The sequence below is a fragment of the Oncorhynchus clarkii genome, chromosome 2 (assembly GCF_045791955.1).
Source record: "Oncorhynchus clarkii lewisi isolate Uvic-CL-2024 chromosome 2, UVic_Ocla_1.0, whole genome shotgun sequence".
NCBI lineage: Eukaryota > Metazoa > Chordata > Actinopteri > Salmoniformes > Salmonidae > Oncorhynchus > Oncorhynchus clarkii.
This window is the reverse complement of record NC_092148.1, coordinates 15,442,182-15,464,192: the sequence shown is the minus strand read 5'-3', so window position 1 is coordinate 15,464,192 and position 22,011 is coordinate 15,442,182. Positions and strand designations below refer to the sequence as shown.

Sequence of the window (22,011 nt, the reverse complement as noted above, 5' to 3'; positions counted from 1 at the left end):
TCCAGTCTGTTATTCAAACTCAATCAGCATGACAGAGTGATCTCCAGCCTTGTCCTCGTCAACACTCACACCTGTGTTAACGAGAGAATCACTGACATGATGTCAGCTGGTCCTTTTGTGGCAGAGCTGAAATGCAGTGGAAATGTTAATGGGGGATTCAGTTAATTTGCATGGCAAAGGAGGGACTTTTCAATGAATTGCTTATTCATCTGATCACTCTTCATAACATTCTGGAGTATATGCAAATTGCCATCATACAAACTGAGGCAGCAGACTTTGAAAATGAATATTTGTGTCATTCTCAAAACTGTTGGCCACGACTGTACTGCAGACCCACTCTGCTCACCTTCATCAGAAAATTGTTGTCATCATACATTCAGTAAAATAGTGTCATGATTTTAGATATAGCACAAAACAGATATAATTCACCCAAAATAGTAATTGACATGACAGACCTTACATTTAAGTCACTTTATTGCTCTATAATCAAATGTTGACGTTTTGATGAATCATCTATATCTACAGCCACGGTAAGTGGGAAATTAGATTAATTTGTACTTTGAACTACCCCTTTAATGTCCAGAAAACAAATCTGAAACTGCATGCCAACTAAAAACTCTACCCAACATCTAGCTGTATCTAGTGGAGTGTCAATGTCTGGAGCTCTTAGACCTTCGAATTGACGCTTCCTACATCATCTTGTTTGTCCGCTGTAATAGTCAGCCAAATGCCCCACCTCAGTGTTCTGGTGAAATATGGCTGCCCCCCCCCCAGGTAAGGGCTACACATTGGGAGTAGTGGAAAGAGTGAGTTACCCCCATAAAGCAATGAATTTGAGAAAGGCGCAACACAACCAGGCAAATCATTATCATCAATCATCGACACTGAGCCAGGTGAACAGAGAGGTGGTGGGTGCGAGCGAAGGTCCGGAGACAGCGGGGGCAGGAGTACGGTCTCTCACCGGTGTGGGTCCTCATGTGAGTTTTAAGGTGGCCGACCAAGCGGAAACTCTTGTCACACTCCTGGCAGGGAAAGGGCCGTGAGCCATTGTGGATCCTCATATGTTTGCCCAGATCCCCTGAAGAGGTATAACAGCCGTGGCAGACAGAACATTCATACGGCTTCTCTCCAGTGTGGGTGCGTATGTGTTTTGTGAGATCTCCAGACTGAGCAAAGCTCTTGCTGCACTCCGAACAGACGTATGGTCTCTCCCCTGTGTGAGTGCGTTGGTGGTTCTTCAGGTGTTCCAGTCGAATGAACTGCTTGCTGCACACTGTGCAGTGGTAAGGCCTCTCGCCGGTGTGTGAGCGCATGTGTGTCTTCAACGCCCCAATGTCTATCACCTTCAGGCCACACTCCCCACACTGGTGGCCTTTTTCATTGTTGTGGATCTTTAGGTGAAGCCTCAGGTTTCTCTTGATAGAGAAGTCTTTACCACACTCTGTGCAGTGAAAGGGTTTCTCCCCTGTGTGAGAGCGTAGGTGAATAGTCAGACTAGACTTGTATCCAAACTGCCGGTCACAGTGGGAGCAGGAGTACTGCTTTTTGCCAGAATGAGTGGTCATGTGACTCCTGAGACCCTTCATACGGGCAAAATCCTTCCCGCATTCCTGGCATTTGAATGCCTTGACTCCAGAGTGTATCAGCAGGTGTTTGCGTAAACTGCCGCTCTCCGCAAACCTTTTGCCACACTCCTTGCAGGCATAAGGCTTCTCTCCGGTGTGAATTCGCATGTGAATGTTCAGGCTCTGTGGACTACAGAGGATCTTGCCACACTCTGAGCAATGGAAGCCGACTTCAAGACAGACCACAGGCTTAATGTCCTGAGGTTCAGTGCCCTCTGGTTCGTGACACTGGTGAGGTCCCAGTCCCCAACAATTCTTGAAGCTCTTCCCACAGTCGGCACAACTGAGGTGTCCATTGGTGCTGATCACAGCCATTTTGTGTGAAAGCTCACAGTGGTTTTGCAGACTGCCCAGGTATCTGAATCTGCGGGCACACTGTGGGCAGGTGTAGAGTTTTGCCGAAACTCTGTGTGGACGGGCAGGTTTCCGGGGAGTGGCTGAAGGGTGGATCTGGAGGGTGTGGATGCTAAGCAGCCGTGGGGTTTGGAACATGAGGCTACAGTGGAGGCAGCTGTGTGTTGGGAGCGTCTCTGTTCCACTGCTCTTTGAAAAACTGCTTCTCAACATGGCCAGATACTCCTTCTGGTGGTTCCACTTGATGTGCTTCTCCAGGAAGGAATGGTTGGTGAAGGAGATGGTGCAGTATGTGCAAGGAAAGAACTGAGGAGAAGAGACTGAGGGAGAGTGGTGGAAGTAGGGGTAGAAAAAGACAAAGGGAGAATAATAGATGAGTTGTTATTCTTGACTTGACTCTTGTTATTATTGCTATTGACTGACGTACTGCATAGTTGAGGGAGCTAGCACGTAAGCATTTCACTGCACCTTTTACCTGCTGTAAACTGTGTATGTGATTAATCAAATGTGATTTGATTTACAGAAGAGGGACATAAACTAAAATAAGAAACATTTCAAAAGTAAACAAGAGTAGTCCTATATTTTCATGATGAATCTTAAATTCAAAGTCAATATAACCATTTAGCCTAGTCAGTCAATATCAAATAACCATTTAGCCTAGTCAGTCAATATCAAATATTCCAGCAAATTTTAAGATGACACTGATTTTAAGGGTGGGTGTGTATGCGTACCTCTGTTGCTGTCAGTATCCCTCCCGTCTTTGGTGTCCTCATCTGTGTCTTCTTCACCCACATTCTCCTCCTTCATGAAACACACTTGAGTTTCTCTCTTAACCACTACCTTATGTATTTCAGAATCAGAATCATACTCCGCTTTTACCTCTACTGTTCCTTGGCTAATGTAAACGGAATCTGTTTCAGTCTTGGTTATGACGGTTCCAGAATCCTTGTGGAGTGCTCTAGAATCGAAGCAATGACTCTGTACTTCAAAGTCCGCTGGTTCCTCTTTAATTTGGATGGAGTTGGAAGTTACCCCTTTAGTGTTGGGAGAGGGAGCTTGGCTAATGTCTGGTTCCTCTCTTTTGCAGTTAACATCATCTAACTGTGTTTCACACTTAGACCTCATGATTTTGTGTTGCTTTTTCACAGATTTGTGCTTCATCTTGTTGACAAGTGTGTTTCTGGTTAGGTCAACACCTTCACATTACATTCTGTGGAAAAAAGACAAGGTTTGATTGAACATCACCCTATTATGATCCCTGATAGAGAGCTATCGGGGATTATAATAACCCATCCAACAATGTAAAAAGTAAGAAACCCCAATTCTGCCATAGCTATGCTGAAGTCTGGCATAGTAACACTCAATAGCCTACTACTTCATAGCCCTTCATAACACAGCATTATCATAATTACCTGCGGAGTAACTTTTGGTTACAACCTACCTAGCTAGATTTCTACGTCGACGTTGGTAACCTATGTAGGCTTGCATAGTTGTAGCAAGACAGCTAAACGTGTATGTTAGCTAACGCACCCTTGCTACTTTGTATGATTGTCACCCACCAAATGTAGCTATCTTGATTATGAAGACAACCACGAGAGGAAAAAGTTGTTTATCGTATAAATACTCACGGATAAATAAATAAAAAGGCAAGCTAGCAAAGTTTTGAAATTAGCTTAGCTAGCTTCTTTCTGATTGTTGTCACCGGAAACAGAGACGGAAGAGAAAGCGAGACATCCCACTCCCTAATTGTTCTGGTTCATATACAGTCAATGAAGTAAGCTGACCAGACCAAACTGCTAATGCATTGGACAGCCACCACGTTAAGCAGACCGGAACATACCATTTTATTTCAATGATCAACGGCCTGAGCGGGACCTCTTCCTTTATCCACCATCTTTAACCGGAAAGCTGATGCATTTCCTGGATTGTTAGTCATGAACCCTGACCAATCAGGCAAAGATCCCTGGATCATGTGCAAAGATTTAGCGCCTGTGACGAATTGACTGATGGAACAGGGAACATTAAAGGAACATTAATTCTCGCCAAAAAGTATCTGCCATAGAGAATGATAGAGACCTCTAGTGGCCAAAAGAGAATTAGCATGGGCAGCACTATTGAGGGATTCCACCATTTTAATGTAGCCAACTGGGTGGGACTTCCAACTTCATTGGATGATCCCTCATGGAGACCATGTTGCAGTCATGTCCAACCAGGCCATCAGGAGGAGTCAGCCAATTGTGAAGAAGAAAATTGACTATCTAAAAATGGAAAGGGGTTCCACTAGATGTTGGAACATTGCTGCTGGGACTTGCTTCCATTCAGCCACAAGAACATTAGTGAGGTCGGGCACTGATGTTGGGGTGGTTAGGCTTGGCTCGCAGTTGGCGTTCCAATTCATCCCAAAGGTGTTCGATGGGGTTGAGGTCAGGGCTCTGTGCAGGCAAATCAAGTTCTTCCACGCCAATCTCGACAAATAATTTCTGTTTGGACCTCTTTGTGCACGGGGGCATTGCCATGCTAAAGAAGGAAAGGGCCTTCCCCAAACTGCTGCCACAAAGTTGGAAGCACACAATCATCTAGAATGTCATTGTATGCAGAAGCGTTAAGCTTTCCCTTCACTGGAACTAAAGGGCCTAGCACGAACCATGAAAAACAGCCCTGACCATTATTCCTTCAGAGTCCAATGGCGGTGGGCTTTACACCACTCCAGGTGACGCTTGGCATTGCACATGGTAATCTTAGGCTTTTGTGTGGCTGCTCGGCCATGGAAACCCATTTTACGAAGCTCCCGACAAAGTTATTGTGCTGAGGCTGCTTCCAGAGGCAGTTTGGAGTGTTGCAACCGAGGATAGGTGATTTTTACACACTATGTGCTTCAGCACTGGGCAGTCCCATTCTGTGAGCTTGTGTGACCTACCACTTTGCGGCTGAGCCGTTGTTTCTCCTAGACATTTCCACTTCACAATAACAGCACTTAGTTGACCAGGGCAACTCTAGCAGGACAGAAATTTGACGAACTGACTTGTTGGAAAAGTGGCATCCTATGACAGTGCCACGTTGAAAGTCACTGAGCTCTTCAGTATGGGTCATTGTACTGTCAATGTTTGTCTATGGAGATTGCATGGCTGTGTGCTCAATTTTTTACACCTGGCAGCAACAGGTGAAGCTGAAATAGTCAAATCCACTAATTTGAAGGGGTGTCCACATACGTTTGGTGTACTTTTGGTATCAGTTTTGTAGCAGTTGCGCCCTTCGCATTTTCTAGCTTTATCAAAGCAGTACTTACTGAAATACTGTTGTCAAAGATTAAATGTGTCCATTGGATTACCAAGATGATGGTTATTGAAACCAATGTATAAACTACAGCAGAGGCTGGTGGGAGGAGCTATTGGAGGACGGGCTCATTGTAATGGCTGGAATGGAGAAAATAGCATAGGAACCCTACTCTAATTGGTAGAGACCATCACTGCCAAGATGTGGGAATGACAATGTAGCCTACATGCTTGGCCCAATCATCTTCAATAAAATGAATGCGTATGATTATTAGCAAGTGAAACATGGCACAATATCAAAACCAGTGCAGGCCATTGATGGCATATGGATTGACACAAATCAGTTATGACAGGATGTTCTACAGCTGTTGAAGTGAACACTGAATAATTAATTTTAAAGTAATGTCTAATGTGCAATTACCAAACAACAAACGTGTCCTCTTTCACATACTTCATTTACAGCAATCATTGTCACTTTTGTCATCCCCTGGCAGTAAGTCGGCCATATACAACCATCTGTGCATCACTTTTCCCTTGTTAATCAACTACAAACATTTTATAAGTGCCTTAAATTTTGCTGGACTCCAGGAAGAGTAGCTAATGGGGATCCATAATAACTACAAAATACAACACAAAATCAAGAACCAACTTAACAGTTCAAATAAGTCTTTGGGTGCAGGGTCCAAAAGGCATATAAACTGAAAAAGGAAAACCGGCATTCACCAAAATAGTCAAAGTTTTAATTTTCTTTAGTAGCAGCAGCAGCGGTCAGTTTGTTTGACATCTTTCGATGACACTGACAGCTTTAGTCAACGCGGACTGCAGTGCATGAGAAGGGTTGAGGTCTCCAGAGGAAGAATGACAGGATGTGGACATGTGCACATGCTTACAAACAGAACCTACACTCTGCTTTTAAGACATCACTGGCATCATGGGACCTTATACTCCCTTGCAGTAGTTCAGGGAGTTTCCACCATCCAGTCTCAATCACTGTTGGAAACAAATCAATTCAAAACACAGTTGGGCCAAAAAACAAATACTATTTACGTAAATATAAAATCTATTACACATATCGGTGCAATAAAAAAAAAAACTTAGCACAATTGTTTTTATTAATATGTTACCTTGAATATAAAGTCCATTCTTCTCATAGTCTGGTTGGCAAACTGGTCAATGACCCTCTCATACCAGTGAGGATTCTTCTGTAGTGATTTAAGAATTCTCCTTTCTATGGATAGGATTGCCAGGTTCCTGAGTCGCTCTTGTCCCATGGTGTTCCTTGTGTAGCTTTTCAGCCTCTTCAGACGAGAGAATCTGCTATCCACGCCCGCTGACGTTGCCCCTATAGTTGCAACTAGGCACATGAACCGGTACACCTCAGGCATCACTTCATTCAATCCACACCCCTTGAAATGCAAGATTCTGTCACACAGTTTTCGACTGTTCCCTTGAAGCTCCTCACCACAGTAGAACACTTGCAGCTCATTTTTCAGTTTTTCCATGTTGAAAAAACACCCATAGCTCTGGGACAGGCTTTCCATTGCATTTGCAGGGAATTCACTCCGGAATGACTCAAATTTCTCATCATCTAACAACTCCATGTATCTCCTGCTGTCCAGGCTTTGGAACCTCTGTGATATTTGTGTCTTGATGTTGTCATGGATTGAATTGTACAGTGATTTGTACGTAGCAGTACATCCTGAGTGCCCTGCCTCCGCTTCCTTCTGTGCATCAACTCTGGATCATCTGTCATGTTCGAAGCCTTCTGATATATAGCACTAAATTCTTCTTCAGATTTGTGCTCCTCTATCTTGAGTAAAAGATTCTCAATCCTCCTCTTACAAAATTCTACATCCATGGCATTCTGTTGCACACTGTCAAAAACCACATCTGTGCAAGCAAATATATATTCAAAAGTGAGAAAAATAAAAAAATAAAATGAAAATCTTCCAGCTGTGTCTTGAAGCCATTTGCATCGAAAATCGTGTCATCATCCATGTTAGGATGCTCTGTGATACCTGTGAATGTGTCCAATAGATGCTCAAAGTTTTTTGCCACTGTGTTAACGACTCTGGACGTGAAATTCCAATGTGTTGGTACGTTTTTTGGCAAACTTGCACAAGTGGCCTTTTCTAGCAGCATTCTATTGGTGGACTTACAAAAAAAAGTTGCGAAGCCACCCAGCGTGGCAAAGAAAACCTTGGTCTTGGGCATAGACTTCACGCTCTGGCTTAATACGGAGTTGAGGGGATGTGCATAGCAATGCACAAAGGTGGCGCTCGGAGCTACAGCTCTTACTTTTGCTTGCAGACCATTTAAATCAGAAGCCATTACAGCAGCGCCATCATATGTTTGAGCGACTAGTTTCTCCACAAAGTTAAACTCTGACATCTCCGAATTCACTAGATCAAACACAGACTGTGCATCTCGCCCAGCTGACACATCAAAGTAGCCCAAGAAACGCTCCTGGACACACCCCCGTTCATCCACATACCTGACAATGACAGACAACTGCGAATGGTCTGTAGTTTCATCCATTTGCCATGAGAAAAATGGAGCAGCGTCAACTTCGCTTTTAATCTCACTTTTAATTGATGATGCGATAGCAGTTATCAAGTCATTCTGAATAGTTCTTCACATTCCAGTGAACACAGTTGAAGATTCCATATGCTGAGCAAGTAAAGCATCATACCGCGCGATTACCTCTGCCAATTCCCTGAAGTTGCCTTTGTTAGCGGAACTTTCCATCTCATCGTGCCCCCTAAAAGCCAACTCTTGCATGCCTAAGTATGCAATGCTGTCAATGAGGCGTTTGAGAACATCCCTGTTTCTTCTGACCTTTTCGTTGTGTTGCGCAGCTTGAATACGCAGGCCTTCATTGAGTGAATGATTGGCATGATGACTCGGGTGTCCCAAAAGCTTGAGTTTCGCGTAGGAGTTGAGATGCTCCCGGCTTTCGTCATGCCGTTTAGCTGAACGGTCAATGTTCTTCAGGTCACTGAACCCCCCTTTAGCCCAAGGCTCAAACGTTCCAAAGAGCAGACAAGGCCAGAAATACAAGCGGCTTGATGAAAGACTACCTGTTAGCCATTGATACTTTTTATACCAGTTGGTATTGAACGCCCTCCTCACTTTGTCATCCTTCCTTATGTACTTGATTTCAGGCAGAGGTCGACCCTCTGTTTTAATTCGCACCATTTCTGTGGACTCCAAAGAATGAAATGGGGTCTTCAACAAAAAATCCACAACGTTGTCAGAATTCGCGATCTGGCAGGTGTGGACAAGTAGCTGCTGTGGTGTGTGGAACATGCAACTGCAGTGGGGGCAGCTGTGTGAGGGGGAGTACACTAGAGTTTCTGTCTCAACCACTCTGATTTCAGAATCATGCTCAGTCTTAATTTCCACCGTTCCTTGGCTAATGTAAACAGAATCTGTTTCAGTCTTGGTTTTGATGGTTCCAGAATCCTGGTGGAGTGCTCTAGAATCCAAGTGATAATTTGATCTGATTCCGTTATGTTCCTCACTTGGTTCATGCACTTCAAAGTCTGTTTCCTCCTCTTTGATTTGGATGATGTTGAAAGTAAACCCATTACTGCTGAGAGAGTGGGCTTGGCCAATGTCTGAATCTTCTCTACTGGAGTCAACATCATCTGACTGTGTTTCACAATCCGTTTTGATGTGATCACGATGACTTCTAGTCATCTTGGTTTTATTGCGTTGCTTTTTCCCAGGTTGATCTTAATCTTGTCGATTGGTTATTGTCTAGGTCTTCCTCTTCATTTGCATTCTGTGGAAAAAAAATATACTTGATTTGAATAAAACACCAGGTCAGGAATCATCATGACAATCATCCCATCCAACACTACAAAGTAATACAACAAGCAAAGGAAAGCATTTCGTTACAACATGCATTTTTACATAGCTTATCAATGGGTGAATAAATAGCTAGCAAGACAGTAGCCCCATATTGGACAAAAGGGGCCTAACGTTACTCCTTAGTCCAAGGACCTTACATCTTGTTTATAGGGCGAATTAGCTCTGCAAGCCAAAACAGCCAAATACTCCAAAATGTGAATCGATTCTCAATTGCGGTATGGTTCTAGAAACATAAATCGTTCTACTTTCATCTCACAAATGCAAAATACACACTTACAGTAAGCTGATTAGCACAGGTAGTTGACCGTCTTCCGTAAACAAGCGCTGTAACATGGAAATATGGCCGTGTAGAGAACCCTAACCCTATAAAAAGGTGTATCAATTTAACCTTTGGTTTTTAAAAAATTATTTCGCCAATATAAAAGATTAGGTCCTTATGCTTCCAAAACCGTACCACAAGTGATGCGTGTCAAATGTTCAGGCCGAGCATCACTGGTTTTATGTGTAATGCAGAGCCATATAAAGGGGATTCAAAGTATTCACACCCCTTTACATTTTCCACATTTTGTTGTGTTACAGCCTAAATTTTAAATTGATATTTTGTGTCAATGTTCTACACACAATACTCCATAATGTCTAAGTGGAATTTGTTTTGTAGATATTATTAATAAAACATTAAAAGCTGAAATGTCTTGTGTCAATAAGTATTCAGCCCCTTTGTTATTGCAAGCCTAAAAAAGTTTAGGAGTAAAAATATGGTTAACAAACCACATAATAAGTTGCATGGACTCATTCCGTGTTCAATAATAGTAGTTAACATGATTTTTGAATAACTATTCCATCTCTGTACCCCACACATACAGTTATTTGTTAAGGTCCCTCAATTGAATAATGAATTTCAAGCACAGATCCAACCACAAAGACCATCAAGGTTTTCCAATGCCTCGCTGAGAAGGGCACCGATTGGTAAATGTGTACAAATAAAAAGAGCAGATGCTGAATATCCCTTTGAGCATGGTGAAGTTATTCCTTCGGCTTTGGAAGGTGTATCAATACACCCAGTCGATGCAAAGATACAGGCATTCTTACAAACTCAGTTGCCAGAGAGGAAGGTAGCTGCTCAGGGATTTCCCCATGAGGCCAATGACTTCAAAACAGCTACTGAGTTTAATGTATGGATCAACAACATTGTAGTTACTCCACAATACTAACCTAAATGACAGAGTGAAAAGGATGAAGCCTGTACAGAATAAAAAATATTCCAAAACATGCATCCCGTTTGCAACAAGGAACTTAAGTAATACTGCAAAAAATGTGACAAAGAAATATACTTTTTTATCCTGAATAGAAGGCATTTGGGACAAATCCAACACAACACATCACGGGAGTACCACTTCATATTTTCAAGCATGGTGGTGGCTGCATCATGTTATGGGTATGCCTGTCATTGGCAAGGACTAGGGATTTTTGGTGGGATATTAAGAAAACGGAATACAGCTATAAGCACAGGCAAAATCATAGAGGAGAACCTGGTTCAGACTGCTTTTTAACAGACATTAGGAGATCAATGCATCTTTCAGCAGGACAACAACCTAAAACACAAGGCCTAATCTACACTGGAGTTGCTTACCAAGACAACATTGAATGTTCCGGAGTGGCCTAGTTAGTTTTGAAAATCTATGGCAAGATTTGAAAATGTCTAGCATTGATAAATAATTAACCGTTTTTTTAAGAATAATGGGCAAATATTGTTCAATCCAGGTATGCAAAGCGCTCAGAGGCTTACCCAAAAAGACTCACAGCTGTAATCACCGCCAAAGGTGCTTCGACAAAGTACTGACTTAGGGAAGTGAATACTTATGTAAATGAGATATTTCTGTAGTAAAATTTAAATACATTTACAAAAATGTCTAAAAACACATTTTCACTTTGTCATTATAAGGTATTGCGTGTATTGGTGGGTAAGGAAATTAAAGGGGCAGCAGGGTAACCTAGTGGTTAGAGCGTTGGACTAGTAACCGGAAGGTTGCAAGTTCAAACCCCCGAGCTGATAAGGTACAAATCTGTCGTTCTGCCCCTGAACAGGCAGTTAACCTACTGTTCCTAGGCCGTCATTGAAAATAAGAATTTATTCTTAACTGACTTCCCTAGTTAAATAAAAGGTAAAAAAAAATCATATTTATAAAATGTTCAATTCAGGCTGTAACGCAATAAATGTCAAATAAGTCAAGGGGTATGAATACTTTCTGAAGGCACACATACATATGGCTCAGGTGTAATGTAATGGAACTGAAATGAGAGTCATGGTCAAAGGCTAGCAAGATACAGTGGGGAGAACAAGTATTTGATAACCTGCCAAATCGGCAGTGTTTCCTACTTACAAAGCATGTAGAGGTCTGTTATTTTTTTATCATAGGTACACTTCAACTGTGAGAGACAGAATCTAAAGACACCTGTCCACATAATCAAACAGACTCCAACCTCTCCACAATGGCCAAGACCAGGGAGCTGTGTAAGGACATCAGGGATAAAATTGTAGACCTGCACAAGGCTGGGATGGGCTACAGGACAATAGGCAAGCAGCTTGGTGAGAAGGCAACAACTGTTGGCGCAATTATTAGAAAATGGAAGAAGTTCAAGATGACGGTCAATCACCCTCGGTCTGGGACTCCATGCAAGATCTCACCTCGTGGGGCATCAATGATCATGAGGAAGGTGAGGGATCAGCCCAGAACTACACCGCAGGACCTGGTCAGTGACCTGAAGAGAGCTGGGACCACAGTCTCAAAGAAAACCATTAGTAACACACTATAGATTGAATCATGGATTAAAATCCTGCAGCGCACGCAAGGTCCCCCTGCTCAAGCCAGAGCATGTCCAGGCCCGTCTGAAGTTTGCCAATGACCATCTGGATGATCCAGAGGAGGAATGGGAGAAGGTCATGTGGTCTGATGAGACAAAAATAGAGCTTTTTAGTCCAAACTCCACTCGCCGTGTTTGGAGGAAGAAGAAGGATGAGTACAACCCCAAGAACACCATCCCAACTGTGAAGCATGGAGGTGGAAACATCATTCTTTGGGGATGCTTTTCTGCAAAGGGGACAGGACGACTGCACCGTATTGAGGGGAGGATGGATGGGGCCATGTATCGTGAGATCTTGGCCAACAACCTCCTTCCCTCAGTAAGAGCATTGAAGATGGGTCGTGGCTGGGTCTTCCAGCATAACAACGACCCAAAACACACAGCCAGGGCAACTAAGGAGTGGCTCCATAAGAAGCATCTCAAGGTCCTGGAGTGGTCTAGCCAGTCTCCAGACCTGAACCCAAAAGAAAATCTTTGGAGGGAGCTGAAAGTCCGTATTGCCCAGCGACAGCCCCGAAACCTGAAGGATCTGGAGAAGGTCTGTATGGAGGAGTGGGCCAAAATCCCTGCTGCAGTGTGTGCAAACCTAGTCAAGAACTACAGGAAACGTATGATCTCTGTAATTGCAAACAAAGGTTTCTGTACCAAATATTAAGTTCTGCTTTTCTGATGTATCAAATACTTATGTCATGCAAAAAAATGCAAATGAATTACTTAAAAATCATACAATGTGATTTTCTGGATTATTGTTTTAGATTCCGCCTCTCACAGTTGAAGTGTACCTATGATAAAAATGACAGACCTCTACATGCTTTGTAAGTAGGAAAACCTGCAAAATCGGTAGTGTATCAAATACTTGTTCTCCCCATTGTAGATATTACAGAGTAAAGCCAACAAAATACTAGGCTGTTGGGAAAAAAACTATTCTGGCTTAGCCAAAACACTGGAGAAGTATGTTTACTTCGACATACCTTAATTGCACAACCTCATCACAGTACTAGTCATAACACCCATGAAACATAGCAGTCAAACAAGGAAATTGTTCCAATTGTTTTTCCCATAGGGGATTTTAGAAACACTTAAAATAAGGGTTTTGTTTTCTGTTGGCTTACCCTGGCGTGACGTTTTGATAACCGTGTGAATCCCCTCTCGGACAAGGTGACTTTTCAATATATTCGCCTATATTTACCCCTTCCAAACCAAAATGAAATTTGTAGTCTTGCAGGTCTACTTTGATGCTAATTTGCATTTTTGGATCTGAGTAAATAGAGCTGAATATATTGATAAAAGTAACCTTGTCCAAGAGAGATGTACTTGGTTATCAAGAAGTCATGCCAGGGTTAGCCTACACGAAACACAGCCCTTATTTTAAGTGTTTCTAAAATTCCCATATTATATGGTGGAAAACGGATTTGAACCATTTCCCCGTTTGGTTCTATGGGTGTTAGGACACCTTCACTGTTTCTCTCTACTACAACGGTCACATGGACATACCTCTATCAAGAGGCAGTACAGAACCTCGGTGTTATTTTCTCAAATCAAAAGGTTTAACATACAGCAGAGTGGAACATTTGATAGCAGACTACATTTTACGTCATTAGGAGGTTAGTTAAATTAGCTAGATTGCATACCTTTCTGGGTCAGAAATGGACTCTTCGCCTTGAGGGTTGTTAGCTAACAATATTAGCTAGATAGTAGATAATGTAAGCTACCTTACTCCTATTGACGACTAGATATCTCTCACCAAATACTGATTGTAAAGATACTAACCATAAGAGTAACAAGTTTCTGTTTCTCGTTCAAATAATCACAAATAGAAAATGAAGTTTCGCTACACCGGAAGAATGTGTTTCCTTACAGAGGGAGAGGCTTTACTCGTTAAAATCTGTCCGAGAGATAAATGTTTTGTTGTATGGAGGTCTATGAGAGTGTCGAATTACGTGAGGCTTTTTTAAATCAAATATAAGTTTCGTAATGTTTAGGTTGTTACAAATGTACGGATATAAGTAGATGCACGTGGCATTACGGCAGCTAGGAGAAAAACGACTTAGCGCTGCCTGTTGTGCCAAAGTATATCTGACCTCTCATTGGCTAGAATGGTCCCGCCTGTCTTCCATAATTGAGGGAGGACATATATTTCCATTGTTGACTATCTGGTCAACATAATAGACAAGCGTTTCCATTCCTGCGGTTAATATTTCACGGTACCTGACCAATCAAGCAATGACCTCTAGATTGTGTGCAATAATTTAGAGGCTGTTTAAAAAAAACATTTTGTACCTTTATTTAACTAGGCAAGTCAGTTAAGAACAAATTCTTATTTTCAATGACGGCCTAGGAACAGTGGGTTAACTGCCTTGTTCAGGGGCAGAACGACAGTTTTGTACCTTGTCAGCTCGGGGATTCAAACTTGCAACCTTTCGGTTACTAGTCCAACGCTCTAACCACTAGGCTACCCTGTCGCCCGGATTGGTGTGGATTCTTAAATAAATATTAATTCTCGCCAAAAGTATCAGTTTTGTATCAGCATTTTTTGTAGCTTTGCCAGTTCTGACTCAAAATGGTGCAGCGGTTTAAGGCACTGCATCTCAGTGCAAGAGATGTCACTATAGTACCTGGTTCGAATCCAGACTGTATCACATCCGGCTGTAATTGAGAATCCCATAGGGCAGAGAGCAATTGGCCCAGCGTCATCCGGGTTTGGCCGTCATTGTAAATAAGAAATTGTTCTTAACTGACTAGATTAGTTAAATAAAGGTTACAATCAATGATGAATTGTCTTTGTATTATCAAGAAGAGAGTTATTGTATGGATTATAAGCACCTGTTGTAAAGAGGATAAAGCATACCCTTTTATTTACTGTCCTGATTCTCCATAGGAAGACAGGTTGACTCCCACACTGACAATGTTGCCCTAGGTCTGGGATTTCAGAGACAAATAGCCTAAATTATTGAATCAATCCTCTTCAATAGCTTGCGTATTGTAATATGAAATGTACAACGTGCTGTAATATCAAAACCAGCCAGTGCAGGCCAATGATGGTTTACCAATAGAATACTGTGAGATTGAAATGTATGTGATATGGCTCTCTTATTTCAGCTCAAAGAAAAAACATACACAAAATACATCAGAACCAGACAACAGGCGTGCCATCTTTCACAGACTATAGAGGCCTTTATTGACATTACCACAACAGTCGGGCACAAAACCATCTTCTGTACATCACTGTTCCCTTATTAAATAACTACAACAAGAGTAAAAGAGTTGACTGTATATAAATAATCTAATCATTCAGCAACATCTAGGCAGGTGGCCAGAGAGGTGGTGGGCGCGAGCAAAAGTACGATGGCAGCGGGGGCAGGAGTACGGTCTCTCACCAGTGTGGGTCCTCATGTGAGTTTTAAGGTGACCGACCATGCGGAAGCTTTTGTCACACTCCTGGCAGTGATATGGCCGTGAGCCATTGTGGATCCTCATATGTTTGCCCAGATCCCCTGAAGAGGTATAACAGCCGTGGCAGACAGAACATTCATACGGCTTCTCTCCAGTGTGGGTGCGTATGTGTTTTGTAAGATCTCCAGACTGAGTGAAGCTTTTGCCACACTCAGTACAGGTGTATGGTTTCTCACCTGTGTGAGTGCGCTGGTGGTTCTTCAGGTGTGCGTGTCGGAAAAATGTCTTGTCACACACTGTGCAATGGAAAGGCCTCTCCCCAGTGTGTGTGCGCTGGTGGGTTTTCAACGCAGCAATGTTTATGAACTTCAGCCCACAAACCCCACAATGGTAGTTCCTTTCATTGCTGTGGATCTTCAGATGCAACTTCAGATAACCTTTATCTGCAAAATCTTTACCACACACAGTACATTTGAAAGGTCTCTCCCCTGAGTGTGTGCGCAGGTGAAGCTTCAAAGAATCACTGTATGCAAACCGCCTGTCACATTTGGGGCAGGATAAAGGCTTCTCGCCAGAGTGAACGGTCATGTGAACTCGGAGGTGCCACATCCGGGCAAAATCCTTTCCACAATCCTGGCATTTGAATGGCTTGACCCCCGAGTGTATCATCATGTGTTTGCAATGACTGCTGGCTTCTGAGAAGCTCTTGCCACACTCCTTACAGACGTAAGGCTTCTCGCCGGTGTGTGTGCGCATGTGAATGCGCAGATTCTGAGGACTAGAGCAGCTTTTGCCACACTCTGAGCATGGCATGCCGATGTTCAGACAGACAGGGCCATTCTCAAGTTTAGTGTCCTCAGGCTTGTGACACTGGTGAGGCCCCAGTCCCCAGCAATTCTTGAAGCTCTTTCCACAGTCAGCGCAACTGAGGTATCCATCTGTGAAAGCGACAGCCATTTTATGCCAAACCTTGCAGTGAGTATGCAGTCTGGCTATGTACTGGAAGCTGCGGGCACAATAGGGGCAGGGGTGGAGTTTTCTCAGAGAGGGAGAGGGGTGGGCCTGACGGGTGTGGACGTGTAGCTGCCGTGAGGTATGGAACATGCAGCTACAGTGGGGACAGCTGTGTGTGGGGGCATACACGGTTTTACTCGTTGAGACATGGCCTTTGAACAAAGCCAGGTACTGCTTATGGTGTTTGGTCTTCATGTGGTTCTCCAGGAAGTAACAGTCAGTGAAGGAGATGGTGCAGTGTGGACAAGGAAAGAACTGAGGAGAAGAGACTGAAGGAGGGACAGAGCAGTGGAAAGAAGGTAGAAAGAGTGAGAAGTGAGAGATGGGACAGAACATAGTTGCGTTTTCCTACATTTCCTCATTCAACAAAGCGCTTGAGTAAATATCTCTGCTAAATATACATTTCAAAGTTTGCTAAATTAATGTTCAGGTGATGTTCAAGTAATCCCATCATCCATTTCAAATACAGTGTTGTGGGTGAACTGGATGTATGAACTATGCCTTACCTCCATCTGTCTCGTCTGGGTTTTCCTCCTTCACCAAACACACTTTAGTGTCTCGCAGAAGAGTCTTAACCACCACCTTATGGATTAGAAAGATGAAGAAACCACAGTATGCATGAACCAAAAGTCGAAACACTTATCTAGTTACTAACTGTCACATGTTGGGAACTCTTCTTACATTAGACAATCTTGTTAGCATCACCATAGGACTCCTTGATATCTGGCTACACCCGGTCATTGGATTGGATGTATTTTGATGTTTGATGTGCTTCTTCTGGAAGGAAGGAACTGAACGGTTTTGTTCCTCTCCCATTCCCTGCTGTTCAAAGTCTGTTGGTTCCTCTTTGATTTGGATGGAGCTGATACAAACTCCTTTAGTAATGTAGGGTGCTTGACTAATGTCTGGTTCTTCTCTATTGCAGTCAACATCATCTGACTGTGTTCCACACTCTGTTTTGATTAGGTCTCGATGGTGTTTAGTCCTCTTGGTTTTGTTGTGTTGCTTTTTCCCAGGTTTGTTCTTCATCTTGTTGACTGGAGTGCTTCTTCATTTGAATTCTGTGGGGAAAAGAGCAGGTTTTATTGAGCATCACCCTTAGAGAGCTATACCAAGTAGTGATCATATTAATAAACCATGCAACACTATAAGTCACAGGAAGGCCAAAAAGATCATCAAGGCCAACAACCACCCGAGCAACTGCATGTTCACCCCGCTATCATCCAGAATGCAAGGTCAGTACAGGTGCATCAAAGCTGGGCCCGAGACTGAAAAACAGCTTCTATCTCAAGGCCATCAGACTAGTACAGAGAGGCTGCCATATAGACATGAAATCATTGGTCACTTTAATAAATGGAACACTAGTCACTTTAATAATGCTACTTTAACAATGTTTACATATCTTGCATTACTCATCTCATGTGTATATACTGTATTCTATACCATCTTAGCCTATGCTGCTCTGACATTGCTCATCCATATATTTAAACATTCTTATTCCATTAATTTACTTAAATGTGTGTGTATTAGGTTTTTGTTGTGGAATTGTTAGATATTTATTACTTGTTAGATATTGCTGCACTGTCAGAACTAGAAGAACAAGCATTTCGCTACACTCGCAATAACATCTGCTAACCATGTATGTGTATGTGACTAATCAAACTTGATTTGAACAATCATCGGGTAATTTTTTAAACCACAAGTCTATATGAACAATCAATGTAAATGTATACGTTTTTTAACAGTCAACCTACCAGTAATAATAGGCCTATAGACGAATTGGTTGTTTAGCAACAAACCCGACGCCTGTACAACTAATGCAAAACAGACGGGGTTGTCTTAAATTGCTGACAACATGTAAACTATATTTCGTCTCCAATGTTTATTGAAAACATAAATACATTTGCACAATGAGAACTTGTCTCTCAAATACATCGTTACATTTCTTGGTTAGCTAGCTAGCGAATTTGAGTCATAATAGCATAGATGACGTGGCAACAGTAAAAACACCTCAAAACACGACACGGTATCAATAACAAGATAAAACGATATGGAACCAGCCATTAACGATTCCCCACACGGCAGCTTCTTGTCATTGTTGTTAGCTATTTGCAATCCAGAATCACAACACATGGAGTTATGCCACATTGAAGCATGCGCATCCTTTTCGTGACGTTGTCAGCTAACCCTCAATATGACATTAGCATTCATGCTGCTACCAACCCCCTCCCTCAGACATAGCATAGCTCGTTATAGGATTATATTACAGGCAGCAAACTCTACTTACTGTTGCAGCCAACTAGCTACTGTTTTGAGCTGCTAGTAGCCTAGTCTTTGTAAATGAGAACAACACAACGAAGGCCAATTACTTTGTATATTGTAAATGCTTAACGAGAAAATGGCACACAGCTTCACTTTCCTTTGTTGACGCCTTAAAACGCTGCACTTCCGGGTCTATGTCCGCAACGTTCCTCCACATACAGAACAAGATCGTCACTAGTTACCACATTCACAAAGACATAAACCCCGCATTTAAAAAAAACAACATTTTACCTCATTTAGCAGACACTCCTAAACAGTAGTGAATGCATACCTTTTTGTACTGTTCCCCCGTGGGAATCGAATGCACAACTTTGACGTTACAAGCACCAACCTCTACCAACTGAGCCACACGGAACCTATTCTACAATTTCAACAAAAAAAAACGTGGTTTTAAACCTTAACCACAGTGATAACCTTATTTCTGAACATATTTTGACTTTGTGGATTTGGTAACTAGTGGAAGCCATAGAACAAGGAACCAGATGTTTCACCGGATGTGTAAATCTGAAGCATCCGGTTGGAATATCCACTTCACACCAAATATGGTGTGAAGAAGCCATATTGAAACCATATTCCTACCAGCAGACTCAGTAGCCTCGGTTCTTCTGATGACTGCCTTGATCCCACTGATCATCCCTAAAGCCAACACCTCATTTGGCCACCTTTCGTTCCAGTTCTCTGCTGCCTGTGACTGGAACGAATTGCAAAAATCGCTGAAGTTGGAGACTTTTATCTCCCTCACCAACTTCAAACATCTGCTATCTGAGCAGCTAAACGATTGCTGCAGCTACATAGTCTATCGGTAAATAGCCCACCCAATTTTACCTACCTCATCCCCAAACTGTTTATATTTATTTACTTTTCTGCTCTTTTGCACACCAATATCTCTACCAGTACATTACCATCTGATCATTTATCACTCCAGTGTTAATCTGCAAAATTGTAATTATTCACCTACCCCCTCATGCATTTTGCACACTATGTATATAGACTATTTTGTTTCTACTGTGTTATTTATTGACTTGTTAATAGTTTACTCCTGTAACGGTTTTCTTGAGGTGAAGGAGAGGCGGACCAAAACGCAGCGTGGTTTCTATTCCTGGTACTTTAATAAAGCAACTACACATGAACAAACTAACAAAACAAGAAATGTGGAAAAACCAAAACTGCCCTATCTGGTGCAAACACAGAGACAGGAACAATCACCCACAAACACAACTACACATGAACAAACTAACAAAACAAGAAATGTGGAAAAACCAAAACTGCCCTATCTGGTGCAAACACAGAGACAGGAACAATCACCCACAAACACACAGTGAAACCCAGGCTACCTAAGTATGATTCTCAATCAGAGACAACTAATGACACCTGCCTCTGATTGAAAACCATACTAGGCCGAAACATAGAAATACCCAAATCATAGAAAAACAAACAGACTGCCCACCCCAACTAACGCCCTGACCATACTACATAATGACAAAACAAAGGAAATAAAGGTCAGAACGTGACAACTCCATGTCTAACTCTGTGTTGTCTGTTCACACTGCTATGCTTTATCTTGGCCAGGTCACAGTTGTAAATGAGAACTTGTTCTCAACTAGCCTACCTGGTTAAATAAAGGTGAAATAAAAATTACAAAATAAATTACAAACAGAGTGGACTAAGTTTTTAGATTTTATCCTTCGCCAAAGTTTGTTTAGAAGGCCGAATTGGGTTACGGACATGTTCAATCTCTCCCTATCCCAGTCTGCTGTCCCCACTTGCTTAAAAATGTCCACCATTGTTCCTGCACCCAAGAAAGCAAAGGTAATTTAATTAAATGACTATCGCCCATAGCACTCACTTCTGTCGTCATGAAGTGCTTGAGAGGCTAGTTAATGATCATATCACCTCTACCTTACCTGTCACCCTAGACCCACTTCAATGTGCTTATGTAACAGATGTATATCGTACTCTCCTTGCGTTGTTTTCTCCAAATAAATCACATCAGCCAACGGTTCCAGTTGAGCATAATTTATTTCTGTTGCTGTTGTTAAATGGGAAACAGCACGTTAGTTGTGCAGGGCTTAACGATATTGATGGGTGTCGATGGCAAAATCTGTAGCATGAAGACAACTGTGTTAGCAGTGGGTTTATGTGACCATTACATCAGTGTATGTTAGCTAACACACTTATTTACAGCAATCATATGCCAAAGCACATCCCAGAAAACCCCTCAATCCCTAACAGGTACCATATGCCCACACATGTATAAATCAGTAGCGTACAGAAAACTTGTACACATTGTAAAATAGAAAACAGTATTCAGAACATGACCTACCCCTTACATCACATTTTCATACTGGGAAGGCTTGACGTTCGCGATCTCCCCCTATCTGCAAGCGGGGCAATACACAACACACCTTATTTTCATCAGAGTTGAACCAACCAATAAGAATGCTTGAACATTAAATACACATTTCTTTAGAGGCAAGTGGAAACATAACCAACCCTGTTACACTTACCACCCCAATATATCCACAGAGGATGCAATCGCCATCGCACTGTCCTATCCCATCTGGACAAGAAGAATACCTATGTCAGAATGCTGTTCATTGTCTCTAGCTCAGCCTTCAACAGCATAGTACCGTCAAAGCTCATCATTAAGCTCGGGGCCCTGGGTCTGAACCCCGCCCTGTGCAACTGGGCCCAGGACTTCATCACAGGCTGCCCCCAGGTGGTGAAGGAATGAAACAACACTTCCACTTCGCTGATCCTCAACACAGGGACCCCACAAGGGTGCATGCTCAGCCCCCTCCTGTTCTCACTGTTCACTCATGACTGCGTGGCTACGCACGCCAACAACTCAATCATCAAGTTTGCATATGACACAACAGTAGTATGCCTGATTGCCAACAATGATGAGACAGCCGACAGGGAGGTGAGGGCCCTGGTGGAGTGGTGCCAGGAAAATAACCTCTCCCTCATTGTCAACAAAATTAAGAAGCTGATCGTGTACTTCAGGAAACAGCAGAGGGAGCACACTCCGATCCACATCGAAGGGACAGCAGTGGAGAAGGTGGAAAGCTCCAAGTTCCCAGGCGTACACATCACTAACATTCTGAAATGGTCCACCAACACAGACAGTGTGATGAAGAAGGGGCAACAGCGCCTCTTCAAATTCAGGAGGCTGAAGAAATTCAGCATGGCCCCTAAGACCAATAGAAACCTTTACAGATGCACAAATGAGAGCCTCCTATCAGGCTGTATCACCACCTGTACGGCAACTGCACCACCCTAAACCGCAGGGC

General features: G+C 42.6%; 3 protein-coding genes across 8 annotated transcripts; all 3 read right to left on the bottom strand.

The window, feature by feature from the left end:
* Positions 1-456: 456 nt before the first annotated feature.
* LOC139422660 (oocyte zinc finger protein XlCOF6-like) lies at positions 457-3,899 on the bottom strand. Of its 3 annotated transcripts, none has more exons than XM_071173845.1 (3): positions 3,820-3,899; positions 2,711-3,189; positions 457-2,299 (listed from the first exon to the last, which is right to left on the bottom strand). In XM_071173845.1, exons 2-3 carry the CDS (start codon positions 3,138-3,140, stop codon positions 876-878), a joined length of 1,854 nt encoding a protein of 617 aa, XP_071029946.1. In that variant the 5' UTR covers positions 3,141-3,189; positions 3,820-3,899; the 3' UTR covers positions 457-875. The 3 variants fall into 3 exon arrangements, with proteins under 3 accessions (XP_071029946.1, XP_071029937.1, XP_071029955.1); XM_071173836.1 differs by having other exon boundaries at positions 3,392-3,881; XM_071173854.1 differs by lacking the exon at positions 3,820-3,899 and adding an exon at positions 3,539-3,688.
* Positions 3,900-5,692: 1,793 nt separating this feature from the next.
* On the bottom strand, positions 5,693-11,835 carry LOC139419237 (uncharacterized). Its single transcript, XM_071169206.1, has 3 exons — positions 11,814-11,835; positions 6,376-8,988; positions 5,693-6,241 (listed from the first exon to the last, which is right to left on the bottom strand). Exons 1-2 carry the CDS (start codon positions 11,833-11,835, stop codon positions 7,886-7,888), a joined length of 1,125 nt encoding a protein of 374 aa, XP_071025307.1. The 3' UTR covers positions 5,693-6,241; positions 6,376-7,885.
* A 3,301-nt stretch (positions 11,836-15,136) lies between these two features.
* LOC139422615 (zinc finger protein 436-like) lies at positions 15,137-18,889 on the bottom strand. 4 transcript variants are annotated; one of them, XM_071173764.1, is made up of 4 exons: positions 18,684-18,889; positions 17,078-17,457; positions 16,903-16,978; positions 15,137-16,665 (listed from the first exon to the last, which is right to left on the bottom strand). In XM_071173764.1, the coding sequence occupies exons 2-4, from the start codon at positions 17,423-17,425 to the stop codon at positions 15,281-15,283; spliced, it is 1,809 nt and encodes a 602-aa protein (XP_071029865.1). In that variant the 5' UTR covers positions 17,426-17,457; positions 18,684-18,889; the 3' UTR covers positions 15,137-15,280. The 4 variants fall into 4 exon arrangements, with proteins under 4 accessions (XP_071029865.1, XP_071029885.1, XP_071029873.1 ...); XM_071173784.1 differs by having other exon boundaries at positions 18,766-18,852; XM_071173772.1 differs by lacking the exon at positions 18,684-18,889 and adding an exon at positions 18,151-18,576.
* Positions 18,890-22,011: the final 3,122 nt, after the last annotated feature.